General features: G+C 42.6%; 1 protein-coding gene across 2 annotated transcripts in view; it reads right to left on the minus strand.

Moving 5' to 3' along the window:
- Nucleotides 1-16,228, minus strand: part of CDK19 (cyclin dependent kinase 19) — a 112,656-nt gene extending 96,428 nt beyond the window's left edge. For both annotated transcript variants that reach the window (XM_042814240.1, XM_042814235.1), the window contains exons 1-2: nucleotides 16,036-16,228; nucleotides 293-368 (exon numbers count right to left, since the gene is read on the minus strand). In XM_042814240.1, the coding sequence (XP_042670174.1) occupies nucleotides 293-368; nucleotides 16,036-16,163 (204 nt within the window). In that variant the 5' untranslated portion in view covers nucleotides 16,164-16,228. The remainder of the gene's footprint in view (nucleotides 1-292; nucleotides 369-16,035) is intronic.
- Nucleotides 16,229-23,048: the final 6,820 nt, after the last annotated feature.

Here is a 23,048-nt window from a genome sequence, read left to right on the forward strand (position 1 = left end):
TTTTGAAACAAACCTTGATTAAAAGGGTCACATTTATTTCCTTCTCAACACAAAAGCATGCAAGACAAAATACCAGAGAAGGCCATTACCATTAACCTAGCAAGAATGTCTCTTTCCACACACCAGAAAAGAATTTGTAATTTACAAAGTATTTTAAGAAAAGCTCATGTTTGATTAACTTTCATACTTGCATACTTCAAGGAAAACATTTACATAGTCTTACTGCAGAGAAAATTAAAATACTTGTTGAATAAGAATGTTATTAAAAATAGTTTTGTTTAAGTACACTTACTGCAATCTCTCTACAGGCCGACATGGATATCCCTGTACCTTCAATTTGCTTCAGTGCATACTCCTTTTCATCTTTTCTGTACAAAAAAAAAAGAAAAAAAAAAAAAAAAAAAAAAAAAAGAATCTTTTTAGCTCTGACTTATGTCATATCAATAATACAAGTACAATGATTTATTTTTATTTGTTCTAGATCAAGAAGCTAAAAGCCTATTTTTTATGCATAAATTACATTAAGACATTCAAGGCTTAAAGGCTTCCCTTTAAATACCGATTTCAAACACTACAAACAAAATCTCCTTCATAAATAAATGTTGCTAACCTGTCTCCATCTCTCTCTAAATGATAACAATAACTGCAAATAGATCTACAGACTTTTCCTACAATTCTCAGACAGTGGCTATCACAAAGAAGCAGCACGCATCCCACGCCTGGAAAACTCCCCTGAAAGTATCTAGAAACTACAAGGATCTTACTTGAATTTATGAGCCACCGTCAATCAAGTTTTAAATTAAAACATAATAGCATGCCAAAAGCGAAATGTGAATTTCACCAGGCAAGTCTGCATTTGCCAGACCCAAAAGTACAGGACTCCTGCTGAGCGCCTGCTATCACAGACCCCTACACATTGTATGAAACACTGCGCTCTGAAGTGCAAAGTTGAAGAACATGAAACAACTGCAGTTTGTAGCAGGTTGCAGGAAAGCAAATAGGACAGGCAAATGAGTAGTATGTAGGTCAGTCTGAAAGTAATGCCTCCCATTTATTTCCATGGAAACTACAACAGGCACAGAGAGCACAATAATACCATATAATAGAGCAAATTCTCAGCTACAAAACACAATTTTTCAACACAGTCGCCACCTTTAGTTATGCATTTCTGACAATGATGAACAAGAGCCTGTATGCTGAGCCAGCAGCAGCCTACACCAGCCGAGGTGATCCACTGTCACTGTCACCACTGCCGAAACGCAGCACCTACCACCTCACGTCCACTGTTTGGTCTCCATCAATGTTCAGCAAGTATTAATGAATGACAGTGAAAGCAATTTTTTCCACATGGAGGAACTCAATAACACACCTCTTCTTCATACATACTTCAGACTGTCCCCCTGCTGCCATCAGTCACATGGCAACAGCACATGCTGGAATACTGGCAAGAAGGTTCAACCTCTACTGCCGTACCACCAACATCCACCTCTGACATCACAGGCCAACATAATGAAATAGGAGGTACTGCTTTCAGAGCAGCTCTCGTGATACAACATTATCTCCTTAATGCTTATAGAAAGGTTTGGTAGGATTCAGCTGCAATAAGTGGGTGTTTAGAAAGCACCATTACCCATGGTACTTATGCACTTACATTGGCTCACCAATTACAACCTCTGGACAACTCAGTAACTCGCAATCTCCTAAATTCCCTACAGCAACTTTCCCTTCTTTCCAGTCCCACACCATTTCATTTTACTACCCAGAAAAACTAAATTGCTCTCAGCCTAGGGGGTAAAAATTGTTGTTGCTCGTTCCAGAAGCACTTCAACTTATGCTATTTTAAGAACAAACAACTTTTCAACAAAATAAAATAAAATAAAAACCTGATGATGGGAGTTACTCCTCAAAACTTCCTGACTGTACTCCAGGTTACTGAGCACAAGGCTCCTCAAGGCCTACCAGCAACAATTCAGAACCTCTCGTTTCAAAAATCCATAGTGGTGTCAGGCTGTAACCTCATCCTTCACCTCATGCTTTCTTCCCTGGCCAAAAAAGATAACATTTTAGCTTGTATAGTGCAAAGGAGAACACTGTCCTGTCCCCACAACGTTTTACTCAATTGGTTTTATTTCCATTTTGCAGTATTCAATGCAGGAAATGAAATTACGATTATTTTATCTTCAGATAACGCTTTTGGTTTTTCTTTTCCATAGGTTTTAAAAAAAAAAATTAAAGGTGCAGTTCAGATGATTTAGAATAATTAAAACATTTCAAGGGCATCACAGAATCACAGAATCGTAGGGGTTGGAAGGGACCTCCAGAGATCATCGAGTCCAACCCCCCTGCCAAAGCAGGTTCCCTACAGCAGGTCGCAACTGTCACATCTGTAAAATCACACTGTCTTACCTACTGCAATTGCACTTCAGAGTAGTCTCATCAGATGAGAAACTTTTACATACAAGGCAATGGAAGACTAGAAACAACTTTGCCCAAGATCATATGGAGAAAAAAACAAGGACCTTAAAATTTCACATGATTCAAACTATTGTTTTATCCATATTGTTCAAGTTCTTAAACTTTTAGCGATGGATTCTCTTGAATTCACATTTAATTTAACATACATACCAAATTCATTATTAATTATCCACAGAAGAACTGCCTATAAATCACAGTGAAACTGCAGTTATGACTATTACATCAGTTAATACAGATATTAACATTATACTATATTTAAGAAAATTGTTATTTGTATAAATGCATGGCACTGCAAACTAAAAAAAAAAAAAAAAAAAAAATCATACAGCATCTTGAAACACACAATAAAAACATTCCAGTATCCAGCCAGGAAAAAAAAAAAAAAAAACTTAACAGAAAAAAACAATTTCCTTCTCTAAGCAACATTCACAGAATAATTCTGAGTTTGTAGGACAAAGCCTGGGAAAACTACGCAGCTCAGTGTTCTTAGAGCAAAGTACCGGGGTAACACCACATCCTACAGCTTGTTACACTCTAACCATATTGTTTAATTGTTGCCACATAGCATAAAGTTCAGCAGTCAGCCAGAGATCAACCCAGTTACAAACCTCTTTCCCTCCACTAGCAAAGACAGGACACCAAAGTGAACCTAGACATTAACTGAAAAACCTTCCATGGTACGCAGATCACTAAGTATTGCAGGAACAAAGCCACTACGTGGATCACATCTGGCACTGGCTAACAGGCACAAGCTGCTCACAGCTACAGAGCACATGGCCGCAGCCTCTTAAGTATTAGCAGCAGTAAAAGTGAGAAGGTCTAGAATTAACTGGAAAAAGTGTTCTAATCCTTCCAGAAAGGAAGAGTTCTTACACTTCAGTCTTTCCTATGCAGTAGAAGTACCCTTTAGTCTGAAAGAATTGAGACAAAAAAAAAAAATCAGCATGCACTGTCACTATGGTACACATTCTTCAGCAAGCAGGGAAGTCATTTTCTGTTATTCTTTTCCTCTCTCTCCATACCAAGCCTCATGCAGCCAGCAGCTCAGCCAGCTCCTTTTAGCCACACTGCAACCAGCCACAAATGAAAGATATCGGGAATCTACATGTCGATCTTCATTTACTTCTACAGAACAGTATCCACATTGAATTTCAATAAATATATGTTATTCAATGAAAGTAATGGATAAGACCACCAAATTTCTGCCTCATTTCCCAGTGGTGGGAAGTTCAGCATCTCAGTAATGCCTGTGGGCTCGCTGTGTAGCTGGCCTGCCTGCTGATCCATCCCTGGGAGCCTGGTAGGAGGCTTCACTGTGCTGCAAGCAGAGCAGCACACACGTACAGGGCACAGGAAAGAATGCAGCAGACACGCACATCCCCTCATGTGCTTGAATTCATGGGGCAGGGTGGAAAGCCAGCCTCCTTAGCAGGTGGTGACTAGACAAGGCCAGTGTCATTTTAGAGTCCTCACATCCAGCCTGCAGTCTCAGCTCCCACATGCATTCCTCTCCTGGTGTTATCCACATTGCCTGGGAAGATGGCATGGTTCATCACCTACAGGATATACACTCTGACACCACATGGTATCATTCTGAGTGTGGTGATGAACAAATTTCTATCTTGAATAGAAGCTGCAGGAAGCTTCGTACTTCAGAACGTTCCAGCAAGTTTAACAGCCTTTCATGAAGTGCTGTAATGCCAGAAATCACACAGAAACAAGAAACAAAAAAAAAACCCACAAGACACAGTGCATGCATTTTTCCATGGCCCTAAAAAGAAAATACACCAGCAACTATAGACACATGGCTCAAAGCTGACAGACAAAATAGGACAAAGTGTTTTAGAAAAATTTATTTAACACTAGGCATGAGTGATATGTAAAATGATATACAGACTTAACCGAAGTCAAGACCAAAACCAGTTGCAATTACATTCTTCTGCCCTCTAGAATTAAAGGAACTATTTCTACCTCTAGAACAGAGATGGTGCCTTATCAGGTTATATTCATGAGAACTTCTGAAACAAAACTCCACATTTCTAGCATGATGCTTTGGAACCATACTGATCAAATGGAGCCTCTTGGTTTTTACTAGCAGACCTGAACAAACCTTTTGTGTGCAACAGCTGCAACAGCAGATCAGAAGTCTTAAATTTGAGATGCGAGAAACAAAGTTTGCATCTCTTCTGCAGCCACATACCTAAATAAAACTGGGAGCAGCAGAGGGAGGAGGAAACAAACCTGCACCACACAATAGTTTTTACTATGCAATACAAAAACAATTAGAAAACTATCTCCAACCTTGATTCAAGTATACACAAGGAAAACACTCTTAAGAACCGGACACGTGCCACACACTGCCCTGCATTTCTGGATCTTCCATCTCACCACGCCTTCATAATATCAATTTTCAGCAAGGGGCCTGAATGCTACACAGTTTATCAGCACCACAGTTAATCAGCCTGTTGATGACCACAGAAGTCTACCAGGTCTCCCTCCAGACACCCCAGATGATGTCAGCAACCTTTGCACACGCATGCAGTCACACCAGAAGGCAGCACTTCTCCTTACTCCGCTACTTCCAAAGCCTGGAGCTCAAACGTGAAGCCTTTCTGTCACCTGTGAACATACCAGAAGAGGCAGGGAAGGCAACATAATTTTAGAGATCACCCTTCTCAAAACCTAATAATACCAAGCTCCTTAATGTTAGGCATATCTTCCTCCATCATTTTACAGTTTTTTGTTTGTTTTTTAATACACTTGTCAGCATCAGGTATTTGCATAAATGCATGCACAAAGGAAGGCTAACTCAGTACTCTTAATTCGTGAATTTATTTAAGCAATGATTTTTGTCTTGCTTTTTTCTAAGAAATTAAAAAGCCATCCACCACAAGATACAGAAGAACTTTATAATTTCGTTCATTGAAATCAGTATTCTAAAATCAAGTCCAATATAAACGCTGTAAAAGTTGTACAAGATGTTTGAACACAGAGCAACTGCTCACAACAACTAGCCTCTAAAAAAAGGTCTGCCTTTCATTACATACATTGCAAGAAACACACAGAAGAACAATTACACTGAGCTTAGCCTGCTGGAAAATCTGACACATCCCAGCCACGTAAAAGGGCTCGTGTTAAAAGTACCACTGGCATCAGGCTATGAATAGACTCTGGGTGTTATCACAGTATCTTATTAGAAGATGACCTATACCCTACTTTTATTCCATTTTCTGTAGAATATCTTCAGGTATACCTTTAAAAAACACTTAACATGGCTGCTCTTCTGCTTCTTATTCCTTCGGAATCCAGTCTATAAACTCAGAGGAGACATGCACATTAAAGAGGAGAGAACTTCTTAAAGCACTTCCAGGACGATGGCCTTTAAACATCACTTTCTCATACCATGCCCTTCCACAGAATCTCAAAAAAGATGCTAAATATGTATGAAAAAATACACAATTGTCACACCACCTACGGCAGATGCTCTTTGTGCATGTGATGAGGTGACAGCTGATTGATAAAAGACAAAACAGCCATCTGAGCACTAACCACACCTCAAGTCATAGAAAAAATACTCATTTTCCCCACTATAACAGGATCAAACAGAGTGGGGAACAGAGATTTGTTAACAGCAACATGACACAACTAAAACTAGTCCAGAATCATTGGTTCTGACCTAACCAAATTCTTTTCCTCTTTCCTGTAGTTCCTAAGTCATAAAATTAAAAGCACAGAAACTGACTAACTGCAAACAGAGACTATTTTGCAGTCACAGCCATTGACAGATGTTTAAAATCTCTGTAACAACAGAAAACTGGAAATCACATCAGCCATGGCTTAGCCTTTATGTTTCAATAACAAAACATCTTAGGAAAGAAAGCAAACTTCAGTCACTGCCCCACCACTCCACAGCCATTGCGGAAGACACACAGGACCTCAACCAGCCACAGGGCTGGTGTAACTGCTAAAATTAGGCTGCCTCCAAAATACCTAGAGTGAGTGAGAGCTGTGAATTTCAAACGAGTAGGTTCATGTTATAGCAGATTGGCATAAGCAGACCTGACAGCCTGTTTATATATTTAAAAGCTGGAGTGTTCACATTAAACTTTGAAAGCTGTAAAATTATTCTGCCGCTCTAGGTAATTTCTGCCAGTGTTTGCTGTATTAAAGCAGGGGATGGAGCTGTACCTTATCTTATTTCTTTCTAGACAGGCTTGATTACAGATAATGAACAGCTTTAGGAAATACCTCCCTTCTGGAAAGGCTACTGCATCTGAGAAGCAGCAAGGAGAAAAAAAGCTTCAGAAGGAAAGAAGAAACAAGCTTTTACTTATCAGTGAATTATGTGCCAAGGCCACAGATCCAGGGTCCTTTCAACTTTGCCAAAAATGAGTCTGCCTTTTGTTTCATAAAATCACTTACAAGAAGAATGTTTGTGACTAACCACAACCTTCGATTATATTAGCCATCTGTTTTTCAGTAATTTTAAAAGTCCTAAAACAATAGTGTAAAAACATACTGTGAATCCACAGCTCAGCACACAAGGTCTCTTTCTTCAGTGCAAATCTAGCTAAATACTACAACTTCTATAGGCAGGAAAACACTGTTTAAATACCAAATATTGAGAAGCCTGTAGCTCTTTTGTAAGAACTCCAGTTTGATACACTGCAGAACTTCTTTTCTTCAGACTTTCCAACTGAACAAAGAACACGTGACATCTTCAACTGTCTTTACCAAAACTACATGAAAGCTCACTAACACAACATGGATCTAATTCTAAATAACAATGGTAACATTCATGACCTAGTTAATAACGTAAAATATGTCCAAAAGCTACGGTCCAAATCATTAGAAAGAAGTAAGATCCAATATTAATAAAGCATCTCTATTTTTTTTCCCCTTATTTCAATGTCAGAGGATCAAGATTTCATACCCTTACAGATGTATGCCAGCTGCTAAGAGTGCCTCGCTGCTTCCCAACAATTAAGACAATCTTTGGCCAGTAATCCCTGTCTGTTCCCAGGGAACTCAAATCAGTCTTGATTTCCTTGGAACTTGAAGTCCATGCATCATACAGTGAGAACAGGCTTTTCTTGCTCTTTTAGTAGCTTGCTAGCATAGCCCAGACAAAACTTTACACCAACCTTTCCTCCTCACCTCTGAACTCATGCTAGAGGTAGAATAAATGGCATTTCACTTGTAATGGTCTTTGGACTGACATGAACTGAAGGTCAAATTAAATTTGGTAATTTGTCTACCTCTGTTTCTCATTTGAAGCATGACAGAACTGGGCAACGAAACAACTGGTTATCCTCTGCAATGACTGGTTTTAATAAAAGGAACAAACACAAAGCTGACTTTGAAGTTGACAGTGTCCTTGGGAACATGGTAACAGCTCATACAGGAATTCTGTTTCAGGAACAGAAGCATTCAAAGAGACTGAAACCCACTGCTACACTAATTGCACTGAACAAAGCCACAAATACAGCACTTCTCACTGAGCAAGGCACTAAAATCTAATCATCAACCCATAGGAATTCATTGAAATTTTAACGCTGCTCGGTGATCACCTTCTCCAAACACCTTCATTTTTGAATTCATGAACCATACGGGTAAGAAGCCCATCTCCTAAGAGGATCTACTTGGGAGTGAAACAGCTCATCTCTCGCTGTTGGCATTTCATTCAAAAGCAGCCTTCGTGCCACCAGATCTCTTCAGGCACGAGCCTCCATGACCTTGCAAAGCTATGGGAGAGTTGATCAAGGGCACTTGCAGTCAGAGCAGTCAGTACTATGTTACCTGCCTGAGTGCAGCAGGCACTCCAGTTAGGGCAGGGAAAGGAAGGAGGGACAGAACAGGCAGGAAACCTTTTCTGGCAATGTAGAGAGGACTTACTTTTTCTGCAATTAATACATGAGGAAACCAGATTTATTGCCTCAAAGTAGTGGCAGTGTCCTACTTCACCACTGGACGTTGTTTCCTTTCCAGAAGATCTAGCTTCTGCCCCCCAGTCAATTGCCTATTATGTTCACTTTCCTTTGACCATAAGAAGAAATCAATTGCCATCTTCTACTTGTAGGGAATGGTAATCAACAAAATAACCTTACTGCATACAAGGTCCAGTTTCTGAAAACCTATATTTAAAAGCATATGAAGGCTATCCACAATTCATATTTACACTCTTACCCAGGAGTTTGCAAACCAGCATGTGCAGGCAGCTGTAGCTGAGGCTCTGCCTATTGGAATGCTTGACTTCTTGTGTGGTTTCATCTACACAATGAATGACCCTAAAGCTGTCCAAAATCATAAACCTTGTGGAAAACAGATGACAACTGAGACTGAAATGAGAAGTTATGCAGTAGCCTTAATCAAAAATTTATTAAAAAACCACTAATCCCAAAAAATACAGAAGCAAGCAACGTTCCTCATAATGTCAACTGTTCCAGTAATCCCTGTTCCTTCAGTCTTTCTCACAGTAAGAAAAGACACATGGTTTTTTTTCTTCAGTTGTAAAGAAAACACCCACTAATTTTGAAAAGGTCACTTAGCTTTTACAACATTCCTTTGAGCCAGTCTTATCAGATACACTAATATTTCATGCAGTATCTCAAAGCGTACAGCTTAAGCAAAGACATGCTCCCACACCAAAGACTAAAAAAACACGAATGAGAAATTCAGATACAGAAGTATCCACTGATTTACAGACTATCACAGGATTTTGTTAATAACAACCAATTTGGATCTAAAATGTTTCTGTATTACTCCTTCTCGAATCTATTGAGATCGCTGAACTCACAAGAGTCATTATTTTGACTTTCATCACAGTTAGCGTTTTCACCTGTCAGTCATCTAACTGACAGTCAAATGATCCATATAAACAAAGTCCCCAGAGCAGGGAGGTGTTTTCTAAAGCTAAATTATTTAGATACATTCACTCATAAGTCAAGTCAAAACAGTAAAGGTTTTGCCTTTGCTACACAAAAATTGTTCTTATTTCCTAAAAGCCACGCACTGAGCCAGACAATTTGATCCAAATGCAGTTGCCCCAGACAAGTTTCAGCATTCCTTCAGGCAAACATGCTGGTACTGAAATGGATTAATCTTTTTAAGTTCCAATACTTTAAGTTCTAATATTTTGCAAAAGAAGCTGGAAAAGTGCAGCCTGTGTCAGTTCAGAAAAGTGCAGTCAGTTCAGAAGATGCCATGCAGCCTGTGTCATCTTTGGAAGTCACACATAAGTGTATATAACATAGGAAAGGATCTTTAGAAGTGATTTTCAAAATCTTTTCCTATATTATGAAGATCCTTTCCCATATTATATACACGGTCTGCAATGACTTCTCAACTATACTTCAAGCAGCAGTAAGTGTATGTAATTACAGTCCTACTCTGCAGCGCAGAATTCAACAGTTAAAAAAAAAAAAAGGACAAAAACTTGGGTCAGATGGCATCTGTAAAAGTTATGTTTGATTAAGGCCACAGAAAAAAACATCATTTCAGGATATACTTTCAGAAGATATTAGAAAATTTAATGAAGGTGCTAACCATGTCTCTAAGAGAAATTTGCTTACACTAATCCACAGAAACAATGGTCATGCAGGCAACCAAGCCTGCAGCATTCTAAATCATGGTGATTTCTCAGTTCTTCTTTTTTAAACCATGCATAATGTGATAAGCTTGAAAGTAAAGTCACAAAGAAACACTCCTACTACAATACAAGGGATTACAGTGGATGACCCAGAAATACACCAACATGTTAAATTTCTGCCTAGTAGTTCACAAGAAATATTCAGCTTCTAACCTAGCTCCTCTTCTACTTCACAACGTTCCTTCTTACCAAGATGAAGAAAGGGACCCATTTCTCTTTTTACTCTAGTTTCCTTTTCCTGCAGTTATTAGGAAACTTTTAACTCCTCAGTCTGTGACAGGATGCTTCTTATCTTCTCTGTCTCTTTTTACTTTAAAACAAAAAAGAAAAACCACTAAATATTGAGAGGTTTTCCTTCATAGGTTATTACAGAGGTTTTCCTTCATAGGCGTGAAGTTTTTTTTCTGCATGAGTATTACTCTGCAAACTTGGCAATAGCCTTCGTGTGTTTCTCTCTCAAACACAACCTCTCCTGCTTATCATCACCCACACTCATCTCATTTTTCCCCTCAATCTCCTGCCACTGCCCCAAAGTCTCTTGTCCTCCCCCCAGCATAAAATGAAACACCAGCAGATTGCTGCCTGCATTCTGACAGGCCCAGGCCACACGGCTCATCCCTGCGCTCAGAGAGCAACATGAGAAAGGACAAAATCACTACAGGAGAGATCACATGCGAGAGCCTGTGGGAAGCACTGAGAATTACTCATCACCATTCACACGGTCCATTTTTGGCAGGAAGCAAAGCCATGGTGTAGCTGTGCTATCAGCTCTCAGCACAATCATGAAATACTAATGAGCTCTTCCCAGCTCAGGGTTTTCCATGAGAAGGCACTGCAGACAACTAGTCATACAGGTTTCTCTTAATTCTCCTGCTTCTTCTCACACATGTTAACACCACTCACTGCTAGGAAACATTCTCAGGATTTGCACATAACCCCATATTTAGGTTTATCTGGCTACAAAGAGATCACATAGCAAGGTACCAACAACACCTTCAGCCATTCTATCTTCCCCAAGCTAGCAAGCTTTTCAAGGGGGAAAAAACAATGAAAGTGAGGAGCAAAAAACATCTTCCCTAGTACCATTAAAGGTAGAGATGTTGCAGCAGAGAAAGGTAATTGCTCAAGATCATATCCATTGCTCTCCGATTTGGGTCAACATCCCTGTGATGCAGATCATCACAGGGCTGCAGTAGCAAACAGCAACTACAACTGACAATTCAGAACACCTCAGTTCCAGAGAATGTCAAATAGTGAATGTGAAGTTTGAATAACTTATCACAGACTCTCAAATATCTTACAAGCACATACTTGCACTGGTACACAACGCTGTAGGTACACATTCAAGAACGTACATTCCTTACCACATCAAGGAGCTGTCTCTCAACAGCAAGGGCAGCTGCAGCATCCAAGCACTCATTGCCCTGTGACTGCAACCCCAGCACTGCTTGTTTGTAGCATTTAGTCAACTCCAGCGTGAGTTTCACTTCCTGACACACTTGTGCTTGATTAGTTCAGTATTTAAGTTTTGAAGAACAACAATTTGGGAGAAGCGCATTGTTACACTAATACTGATTTAGTAGATTACACAGACTGCCTCTGCCTGTTCTAAGCTGCAGGTTTTCCACCACCAAAGCGATGTCGGTCATATGTGTGACCAGATGCAATCTCTGAGCAACACAGCAATGTCTGCAGAAATCCCAGTTGCCTGAGCCACACCACAGGAACGCCTGTTTGGTTCAGCGTGGCTGCTCTCCACAGCATTCCTCTCTTCATCAAGATTTTTCACTTCTGCTTTGAACAAACACAATTCATAATATTAAAAAATAATAACGTAAAACTAAAAGTTACTTGGCAGGAAACAAAGCCAGCATTCTTGGGTTAGATTCATACTTACTCTGACTGTGGACTTCCCCTTCCTTTCTCTTCCCTAACTTTCACTCAACCCCTGGATGATGTGAGCACTTCATACCAGCATTAAGACATCCACACTTCTGCACACTGACACCGCATGGAGTAGCACAGACTCCCCTTTAGCTCCAAGCTCTCAGTACTCATTAATAGGAGAGGAGGGGTCAACAGGGGCAGCGCTCACTCCTCAGCAGCCCCCAGCCCTTCTGCACACACCATATTGGAAGCTCTGTATTCCTGTTTTTCCCTGCACCCACCCACTTTTTAAAAGGTGTATTGAAACGTGAGGATTAAAAATACTACATATTTAGGTTTTTGTTTTGTTTTTAAGAGTTCTTGGCAATTTTGTTTTAATAACCTCTGTTGTCCACAGCCATACAGTGAGCCAAAGAACGGTAACTGAGACAGGGGAGGTTTATGTTAGATATTAGGAGGAAGTTTTACACACAGAGGGTGATGACACTGGAACAGGTTGCCCAAGGAGGCTGTGGATGCCCCATCCCTGCATGCATTCAAGGCCACGTTGGATGTGGCTCTGGGCAGCCTGGTCTGGTGGTAGGCAACCCTGCACATAGCACAGGGTTAAAACTCGATGATCATTGTGGTCCTTTTCAACCCAGGCCATTCTATGATTCTATATAACACGGCCACAGTGTGACAGAGAGCAGCCAGCTCAGCTGTTTGCTTAAAAGCAAGCACAAGCGGCAAGAACTAGAGAGCTTTTGCTCCCTCAGACCTGCCTCAGCTTTTACAAGTGCTACATTGGCTATTGCAGAACCAAGAACAGCCTGTTTCCAGTTGACTCCTGAATCCCATTACTCCTGGTGCATTCCTGCCTAACTAACAGCAGTACCTTCCCAGCTTGCTGACATGTCCAGACACACTCCTGCAGGTGAGCAGACGTACAGATGACAGAACAGAAATACCCTGCAGTGGCGTGAACTGACAGATCGATCTTCTCAAAGAGTACAGGGAAATAATTCAGACATACACAACACCACCACCACCAAAAAAACAACAGAAATTCCAACCCACGCTTTTTCCTACAAATTGCCTCCCCTGCAATAAGGAAGTACAGGAAGCCTAACTAAAAACACCATCGTGGCTGAAACTGAGCAAAGAAAAAGTAAGGAATGTACCGAGAAAAGTAATGCAAAACGGATCATACTGTACCAACCATGACTGGGTAAGTGTAGGCTTTGTTTTACTGGACAAATGCGAGTTGGTGTCCAAAGAAACATTAGCAAAGTCAGCATACTATTGTTGAGGCGATATGCACACAAAAATAACAGGTTTTCCAGCTACATGAAAAACTAAGTACCTAATATTGACAGCTGGACTGCAATCACAAAGTTTATTTCCATATTCTTACTTCCATCCCCTCCAAGCCACTGGTCTAGCTTTAGTGAACACTAAAATAAGCTATTAGACAGCTTACACAAAGACCTGTTTTCTACCCCTTCTGGGCTACATAGATACTGAGATTTTACAATCCAGATGTCTTACTTATCTAAGCATATAATAAAGGTAATACTTCTAGATCTCATCAGGCCACACAAACACTACTGGAAAAGATACTCAGGTGTTCAATATGCTTATATGACATGCAAATGTCAGACCAACATTGTTCAGACCTGACTGCCTACTAAAAAAAACGCTTTAATACTTCACTTTCACAGAAATCAAACAGCTCACTAGAAACGCGCCCAAGTGATATTCCACTCCAGGTTGAAAAGGCCAAACTCAGTTGTTATTTCACCTAAAAACTTCTTCTGTACCCAAGCCATTCACTGAGACCCAAGCAACCACTTTTACAAGCATTTGATCCAACAGCTTGCCAAGCTTCGTATAAACACATTTTACTATTTCATAAAGCTTCTGTGCCAAGTTTTTGAAACATGAAGTGACAGGCTCTCTGTGGAATTGCTGCAGAGGCTCTCAGTGCCCCCAGCCTCCTGAGGCTGCAAACTGACTATGAGATGCCAAGTAGCCAGAATCCAATACAAGAATGCTCTGCAAATTTGAAATACTGAAGCAGACCATGATCAGCCAAAGAAGAATTCCTTTACATGTGCCTCAAAATCCCCCAGTGATCAGCACGCAATAAATATGCATCACTGCTGAGCTTCTGTTTTTCTGTTGGAAAAGTTTCTGTCATTAAGAAACCCACAAATTTAAAGATTAATGGTTAATATGCTCCACTGCATAAAGATATTTTAGCTATCTGCTTTTTCTCTTCCCATAAAGAAATCACCTCATCTTAGTGATTCTTCTAACTTGTTCACATCTTATTTTCACCAAAGGTCCAGCAGTTACATAAACCAATTAAGAGTGAAGTTTCTTATCCCATAACCCAGTTTCCATGCTTCACGAAGCAAAACTTAACTTCTTACAGTGAAGTTACATTTGTGTCCCATTACTCTGCATTTCAATCTAACTGACCACTTACTGAAACTTCTCACTTCCTCTCCCAAGCTGGCCTGCTCACAGCTCTAGTACATCAAAGCTGGATATAACCTACTTTTTGCCATGCTTACTTCTGATTTACTGCCTATTTGCATTTCACAGAATCACAGAATGGCAAGGGTCGGAAGGGACCTCTAGGATGATGAATCTCCAACCCCTCTGCCACATGTAGGGCCACCAACCTCCCCATTTAATACTAGACCAGGCTGCCCTGGGCCCCATCCAATCTGCCCTTGAACACCTCCAGGGACAGGGCATCCACATTCTCATGCTACTACTTAAAGATTTTGAAGATATGTCCTTTATGGTGTTTTGCAGCATCACTGTAATTCTGAAGGAAACAAGACAGATAAGCTAGAGACAGTCTTTTTTTGGTCATAAAAACAGTAAACTAGAGATTCTACCTCTTTTATATCGTTCCTTCATGCAGTAATACCCAGGAAGGCAGTAAAGTTTCTTTTTAGAGTTAGTTACGCTCTATTTTTCAGGCTGCAGAGCCAGTTAGGCAGAGAAGAGCTCACCTCTCAGTGCCAGGTCCCTCACCTGAGCCAAACTGCTGACTCTGTTACTGATCCCTTTGATATTACAGCCGCTTAGCTCACAGTTTAAATTGTTGAGAAACACATGAATGCAATTTACTCCTATAAAAAGAAGCCTAGGTTTCTTTATTAATCTAAAGCAGCATGCCATCAATCACTTCCAGAGCTGCATGAAACAACCAAAAAGCCATTTTTCCACACTAAGTCATTTCAAAGTTCCAGCTGCCTGGAATTGAAGGCTCTTCAGCGTTTGGCTAGAAGGGTGCCACTTCAGGTTTACGAGTCTTTAGAACGTGCTTAGAACACTTCTATAAGTACAGTCCACGTTTGTGCACCGTTCACAAGACACAATAAATGAAAAAGCGCTTAACGGCCCTTCCAAAAGGACGGGGCCAGGGTCCGAGTTCAGCCCTGCATCAGTGCCTTCTGGAGGCCTGTGACGCTTTTGGCAACCCCAAATGGCAGCGTGAGCTCTCCAACCCACAGCGTGCGAGCTGTATCCTTACGACACCTTTCAGCCGTCTCTCCCTCAGAGGCAAGAAGGAAGATCTAGAGACATGAGAGGGCTCAGCGACCCGCCTAGACCAAGCCCGCGTAGACAGCAGAGCAAAGAGACGCGGTGGCTCTCCTGCGGGTTACGGGGACAGGTGGCGATCCGCAAACGGGAGCACCCAGCCCCCATCCCGCAGCCGCGGCTATAGCGGCCGGAGGAGCTGCCCGGCATCCTCGGGGCCGCCCGGCTCACCGGAGCGGCGCTCCGACGGGTCGCGGCCGCCTCAGGCTTCCTGCTCGCGGGGCAGAACCCCCGACGCGAGCGCGACCCCGCGAGGCGGTGACGGACACGCGTGGGCAGCCCGCGCACCTGCCCGCCCGTGCCGGGAAACTTTCCGGGCTGAGGGTGGGGGGAGGGCGGGCGCGGACGGCGTTGCGGGGGGGCCAGCGGCGGCGGTTGGCGACGCGCGGCCCCGGCGGCGGTTGGCGGCGCGCGGCCCTTACCCGTCCTTGCGGCGGGCCTTGTAGACGTGCCCGTAGGTGCCTCTACCCACTTTGCAGCCCTCGTACTCGAACAGATCCTCCACCCGCTCGCGCTCGGCCGCCAGCTTCGACTTGAACTCGTAGTCCATGTCTCGCCCATGGGCGGGGAGGGACGGGAGGGGGACGCGGCGCCGGATCAGCACCCCCGGCCGGCGGAGCCCCCTCCCGGCGCCGCCATTTCCGGGGCTCGCTGGGGGCGGGCGGGGTGGGGGGGGGCGGTTTGTTTTTGTTTTGGTTCGGGGCTTTTCGGCGGGGGGAGGGGGTGAGCTCCGCCGCCACCCGCTTCAACTGGGTTCCTCGCGGCACGGCGCGGGGCACGCCGGGAGTGGTAGTGCGGCGGCAGGCGCCGGCCCCGGCGGTGTGGGCGGGACAAGGCCGCGGCTGAACTACGACTCCCGGAATGCCCCGCGCCGCCGCGGCTAGGCGGCGTCGGCGCACTGCGCGCCCCGGAGACGGCGAGCGCTTCGGCGGCCGCCGGGAACTTGCCGACTCTTAACGTCGCGGGAGCGGAGAGACCGCCACTCGGCTCGGCGCCTCCTGCGCGGAGACGGCGCGAACCCCGCTACCGCGGCCATCGCGCACAGGGCCGCGAGGAGCGGGGTGCCGCGATGCGGTGCGGCAAGTTGTTTATCTCGGCAGCTGCCACTCAACGCTTGGCTCCACCCTTCGCTCGATGTCGCCCCCTGATTGGCCAGCGTGGCCCCGCCCCCGCGGCCCCGCAGCGGCTCCCGCCGCCGAGCCGAGCCCAGACCGGGCCGCGGGCGTTGTGCTGCGGGGCGGGGCGCGGCGTCTCCAGCTCCGGGGGAGGCCGCTGGTTGGGCAGTGGCGGGGATCGCGAGCGGTTGGGTCGGGGTCCGGCTCGGGGAGCGTCGCTCACCGGTGTTAGAAGCGTTGCTCGCCGGTGTTAGAAGCGCGGATTTTCCACGCTCGTTGTTTATACCAAGAATCACGTGGACAGAGTTGAGCGTTCACCTGCAAACGCCGGCTCCCTCCTGTCTGGTGGTGGGGCCTGATGGTTAGATGCCCTCGCGCCGACTCTCGTCCCTTCAGCGCTAAGCGTGGAGATGGTTAGACAGATGCGATGATGCCGACGGGTTCACCTGCACAGATACATAGTGAGGCCTCTTAAAATTACATTCCAACCAATCGTTCCACGATTTCTTTGTGCCAAGCTCTGCACGGGGGGCACAGGGCAAAGCCAGAGGAGAAAGGAGGAAAAAGCACCGCCTGCCCAGCAGTTACCTGCAGTGCTGGCAGGAGGAGCAGGCCGGCTGTTGTGCCTTCCGGAAAGCCCCCTGTGCTGATCTCTGACGGCTAGAGCTCTCACAAAATGATTGCTCCTTTACCAACATAGCATTTCCCACAGAACCACAAGTACTGTTAGGTTGGGTTTTTTTCTGCAGCTGCAGATATGGATCTTCCTGAACAACACTCCATGGGGAGCTAGCAATCTTCCTAAATGCAGTAGCAACCATTTATCTTTCAACGTCCACATTAAAGACGTTTGCTAAAATTAGAGCTAACCATCTACCTTTTGCAAAGCACTCACATCTTTAGTCACCTAGTAATCAAATCCAGCACTGAAAAGAGAGGACATAGGCTTGCAAAGACAAACGTGCCTCAGAGGGGTGTATGTTGGTAATAATAAACTCCACGAGTCCCCGTTGCTCACTTTGACCAAAATAATAATTGTTTTTCCCTATTCTCATCACGGATGCTTTTGTTTTCTGCATGTCAGCTCTGATTTTCCTGTAATTTGCTGTGTGTCTGCACTCCTGATTGGAGAGGGTGACAGCGCACCCAGGTATGGAGGCTCAGCCTGGCTGGCAGCTTTCAGCCTAGGCAGATCAGTTCTCCACCCGGTAGCACACCCAGCTCTTCAGTGTTGCAAATGGCTGTTTTATCCTTCCATAAACTGATTGTGCTCTGGCAGTAAACGCTTCACCCCTCACTGCTGCTGCTGGGAGGCTGTCTGACAGAAACTTCTCTCACAGGAAAGCCTTTTTTTAACCTTCAAACCTGCATTTCCTTGGGACTTGTCTACATCCATCTTCCCATGCAAATACTGCCCTAAAGTAGCCTTTCTTTCCCTCCTGTGTGTATCCCCTGCCAGAATTATTTATAGACAGCAATCTCATCCCCTCACACCCTTTATTTTGCTGGACTCAACAAGTCATGCTCTTCTCATTCCCCTAATTAGTTCCCTACTCCCCCTTCTTTGGATCATCTTATGGTATTTGCAAATCCTGCAAAGGAGAATTTTTGTGTAACATCTCATATAGGCATTACTCCTTAACTGTATGATTCATTGGAATCTGAGTTTATGAATTCACAGTTAAATAAAATGCTTTTTTTTTTTTTTAAATTGAACAATTCATTTCCACTTTTTTTTTGCCCTTGAGAAGTTTGTGTCTGTTTAATACTAACACAGAATGGGACTCCCTCTGATCACTGTACCAAACATGGAGGTTTGGCTGATACCAAGGTAGTTATGTAAATAGCAAAATGTTATCTGTGCTCCTGTTCTTACTCTCATGAAAGGGCCTTACTTTCAGTTTTTGAAGCCTTACATTGGCCACAGAATCAGCTAAGCAGATCCAAGTTTAGGCCAGCTCGGAGTCCAGTAAGAATAAGATTGCCTTCTTGTTTGAAGACTGCAGAAGTTTTATCAATTTGCAGCTAGAACATGAGGATGAGTGCATTTGTCTCATGTTGCTACTGGAGCACGTGGCAGGATTCTGCTTCAAATTCTTACTGTGTTTTGTCCTATTTGGGGAATCTCTCATTTCTGAACTGCCCTTTGGCAGCAGTCCTGTTCTGAGAGGTTGCATTCCTGACCAAATGGCTGCTGCTTCTTCGGATGGTTTTCCTACCATTCTTGAATATTTTATTATTGTGTTATAAATGTCTGTTCACAACAGAAATTAATGTAACTTTTAAAATATATAATGCCCTATCTTTTATTAATTGTGGTGATACAGAAATTCTGAAAAGTCTCACCAAAGCAAATAGAAGCTAGTGTGATGTTTCTCAGGCTGACAGCGTAACTGGAGATGAGGGGTTGTTGCTTGTTAGCATCACCATTTCTTCACAAGTTTTGATGGTTACGTAGTGCCCAGACTGTAGGAAAGGAAAAGTGTTTCAAGCAACTGAAAGTTGAGGAACTGAATATTCCCACCAATTCTCTATTCTAATTCTCCTAGAGAGATAAAGCATGAATTTCTAGCGAAAATAAGAATTTAGTCTGTTAACATTTTCACATCAAGAAATGGCACAGACCATTTTTTCTTTCCTTTGCACATAAAATACAGTGTTTAACTTTCTTTCCAGCTTGTCTTCACTTCCTGTCTTGATAAGTTGTATTTTCTGTCTAAGCCAATCTCTTACTCTTCTCTTTAAGTACTGGTGAGATAAAAAAATATAGTTTGTTTTCTGTTAATTTCTTAGGCCACATCTGGAAGGAGTTGCACCACCCTCCTTGAAAGTTTTTACTTGTTAATGCAGCGGGAAATTTTGTATTCTTAGGGATCAGAGACAGCATATTTCCAGTAGATCTTGAGTGGGGCATTAATAAACCTATACAGTGTTTGCTTATGTCTGTCACATTTCAGTTGATGGTGCTTCTCACACATCTCAGAAGTCCAAGGAAATGTGAGAAAATTCGGAAGAAATAGCAGTCTCACATGAATTGCACCATTATCTCTACAGAAGCAGAGCAAAACTCATAGTTCTGTTCCAAAAGTGCAGAAATTTACTAGGAATTTTTAAACACATCAGTATGAGGGGCTCATGAAAGTGGGCAGCATGTCAGATGATTTCTAATAGGTGTAGCTGAGAACGTCTCTACCTGGCTGTAAGTTCAGACATTTTCTTTCTAGGTAAAGCTGTACATTTTGGAACAGTTTCTGCTGGTTAACTTCAAAACACCTATCATAAATTTATTAACTTTATTAACTTAGAAAATGAAGTACATAACTAAGGTGCACTATCCAGATTTTACAATAAATCTAGAGAGCATGCTAGGAATGGGAGATGGGAGTCCTGAATTCTGCTACCATTATATAATTAATTGGCTAGCTCCATGTTTTTAAAATTCATTTTTTAACAGTACCGCAATCCAAATACTACTAAAATAGAAACCTTGTGCTGCTTTTCTTGAATATAATCCAAGATACTGGTCTCAAAATAGGCAGTACCGCTTTTAACCGTCGTTGAATTTTTCCTGAGAAAAAGAAAACTCTCACAAAAATCATAAAACCTATCCCCTGCCTTCTCTTTACAGACTAAAACCAGCAAAGTAAAAGCAAACTAAATCCACACTGCATGATGTGCCACAGTTCATCGTTGTACAATTACAACCCAGCCTTACCACTGATCAACAAGCGTCATCACAAGTATGTCTTCTTAGCGTACCCAGTCTCCATGAACTGTGAAACAAGACAAGTCAGCTTATTTCATTTACAGTACAGCATGCAGTACAGCATATTTTCTTCAGTTTTTCAGAGAAGGCTCAAAGTTGGGATACTGTTAACTACAGCCATCATGTTCTCATCTGATAAACGGCATGACAGCTGGTTTGGAGGGCCAGTCATTACCACCAGCATAAAGCAGGAGTTTAGAGAAAGCTTTGAACTCTAAAAATGTAGAATCTGCACCTCATTATGGAGAAAACATAAACTCTAATTCTTAACATAGCAGCCAAAATTGTGGTACTTGGGAGTTTCACAGTTGGTGTCACTGAGATTCCTTTGGTTTTTCAATCTACTTGCACGATCAGTGTTCCAGCACCACCATACTCCACCTACTATTGCTTGCCTGACATTGGTCATAGTTTTCAGAAACTAAAATGATTCTTGACTTCCTTGTAGAGTTTACTGATCTTTTTTTTTTTTTTTTTTTTTTTTCCCCCATGAACTGGGAAAAATGAAAAATGATTCTTTAATTCCTAGGGAAAATACACTTGAAGTGTATAAAGAAGAATGCACCAAAATGCACTCTGATAGCTTTCTGGAGTTAAACCTATCCTGCAGAAGAAACAGAACTGTGCTGAACAACCCAAACTTTATCAAGCTCAACTACTGCAACACAGCAGTAACTGTTATGTTTTAAACTGTTCCATTGGGTATAACAAGTTTTATACCACTTTACTGGGAGAATCACCCTAAGGACAAGGTATGGCTGCAGAAAAGTATTTCATCATGAATCTATGGAACAATATTTTATTTCATATTCCTTTTATCCGGATAGATTGTGAAGCCCTGTTACAGCACATGTTCAGAAAGGCTTTAACAAATTGTAATTGGATGGGAGACCTAGAACAAGGAATAACAGACTTCAGTTGTGCCAAGTGAGATTTATATATAGGAAAACCTTCAAGCAGTGAAGATAGTTATGTACTGAAACTTCCAGGAGATGAGGTGTAATCATTAGATTAAAATCATCTGATATTTTTAAGAGAAGGTAGATAAAATGTTATCATAAATCCTGCAGGTGAGGAAAATTAACTTGAAGAGGAGGGGGGAAAGAAATCAGATTTCTTGTTTTTCCATCCTGTCTTGTTTTTCTATGATACTGCTATTCTGTGCAACTTTAGAAGAAGTGTCATCTCATGGGCTAAGTTAAAAGGCAAAAGTTGAAAGACAAAAGAGCGAAGTGAACCACGAGTTTCCATGACAGAAGCATTATCCCATATGGATTGCTTAAAGCTGAGCTGTTCACAGCTCATAAATGAACTGGGAAGAGGAATGAGTGATGATGTGACAACATTTGAAGAACATATACAATAATTCAGATCTGAAGCTGATTGAAAAGTACTGCGAGAGCCTCCCATGATACTGTGTGAGTAGTGGTAGCTGAAAAGCAGTGTTCCAGTGTGCAGTGCAATGCACATGAGGGAAAAACATGCATACATGATGATGGCCTCTAAAACAGCTAGCATCACTCAGGAAAAAAGTCTGGAAGTTACTGGGAATTGTTCTCTGAAGAAAAGTTCCATGCTCAGAAGTGGTTAATAGGACAAAAATGAGTGGATATTGTTAGGAAAAGAATAAAGAAACAAAATGTGAAGCGTATTTATAGCACTGCTTACAATCACGGGGCACTATTTGCATATGACATTCAGTTTCAGTTACCTCATCTCGGAATCCATACAATGGGATTACAGTAAGGTCCAGGGCTGGATAAGCAAAGCACTTCAGAAGTAAGAAATGGCAAAATGATGGAATACAGCTTTGCTAGCTGCTGTTAAGCACAAGGTGCTGCCTCTGCCTCAGCCAGCCTGCAGAACTCAGATGGGGAAGCTGTGAAGGGATTATGACTACGTGTTTGCTCCCATTTTATTCTCTTTCACCGTGTGTTAGATGGGCCACTGAACTACCACAGCAGTTCACATGATCCCATGAGGAGAGATTAAATAAATTTGGATCTGTTAGCTGGGAAAATAAAAGAATAGGAGGTGATAATACAGTGTCATTGTGGCTATTATGTACAGGAGTCCAGAGGAAACTACCAGCTCAAAAAGGCACTGCTGCTCAGCCTCCTAGGAGCTGAGAAGATGCTATGGCATGAGAAACCAGTAATGTGAGAGCTGGTTTCATCCTGCCTGTGAATGATTTTGAGCTTTGTGAAGCTGTGGTGGAACTATTCTAAGGAAAACCAGAGAACTCCTACGTTGAGAGCCCCGATCTGTTACTGAAGTTCTGTTTTTCTTTCTTCCTCTTTAATTTTATTATTACAAACTCCATTCGTGCCTCAGTGGCAAAATCCTAAATTATCTGTGTTCCAGAGCTGTATTTACAGCCAAATAGGAAATGACAGAATTGGCTGCTGGCTCACTACACTGAAAAAGTTGAGCAACTCTGAATTTTAAAAGAAATCCAGATGGTCTCATGAGAGCAGGAGCCAGGAGTGCCATTGCCATGTGTTCTTTCATTTCTTCAGGAATTGGATTCTCTATCTGCGATACAAGGCAGTCT

The sequence above is a fragment of the Centrocercus urophasianus genome, unplaced genomic scaffold, assembly GCF_019232065.1.
Source record: "Centrocercus urophasianus isolate 14NV4802_14NV808 unplaced genomic scaffold, USGS_Curo_1.0 seq_10, whole genome shotgun sequence".
NCBI lineage: Eukaryota > Metazoa > Chordata > Aves > Galliformes > Phasianidae > Centrocercus > Centrocercus urophasianus.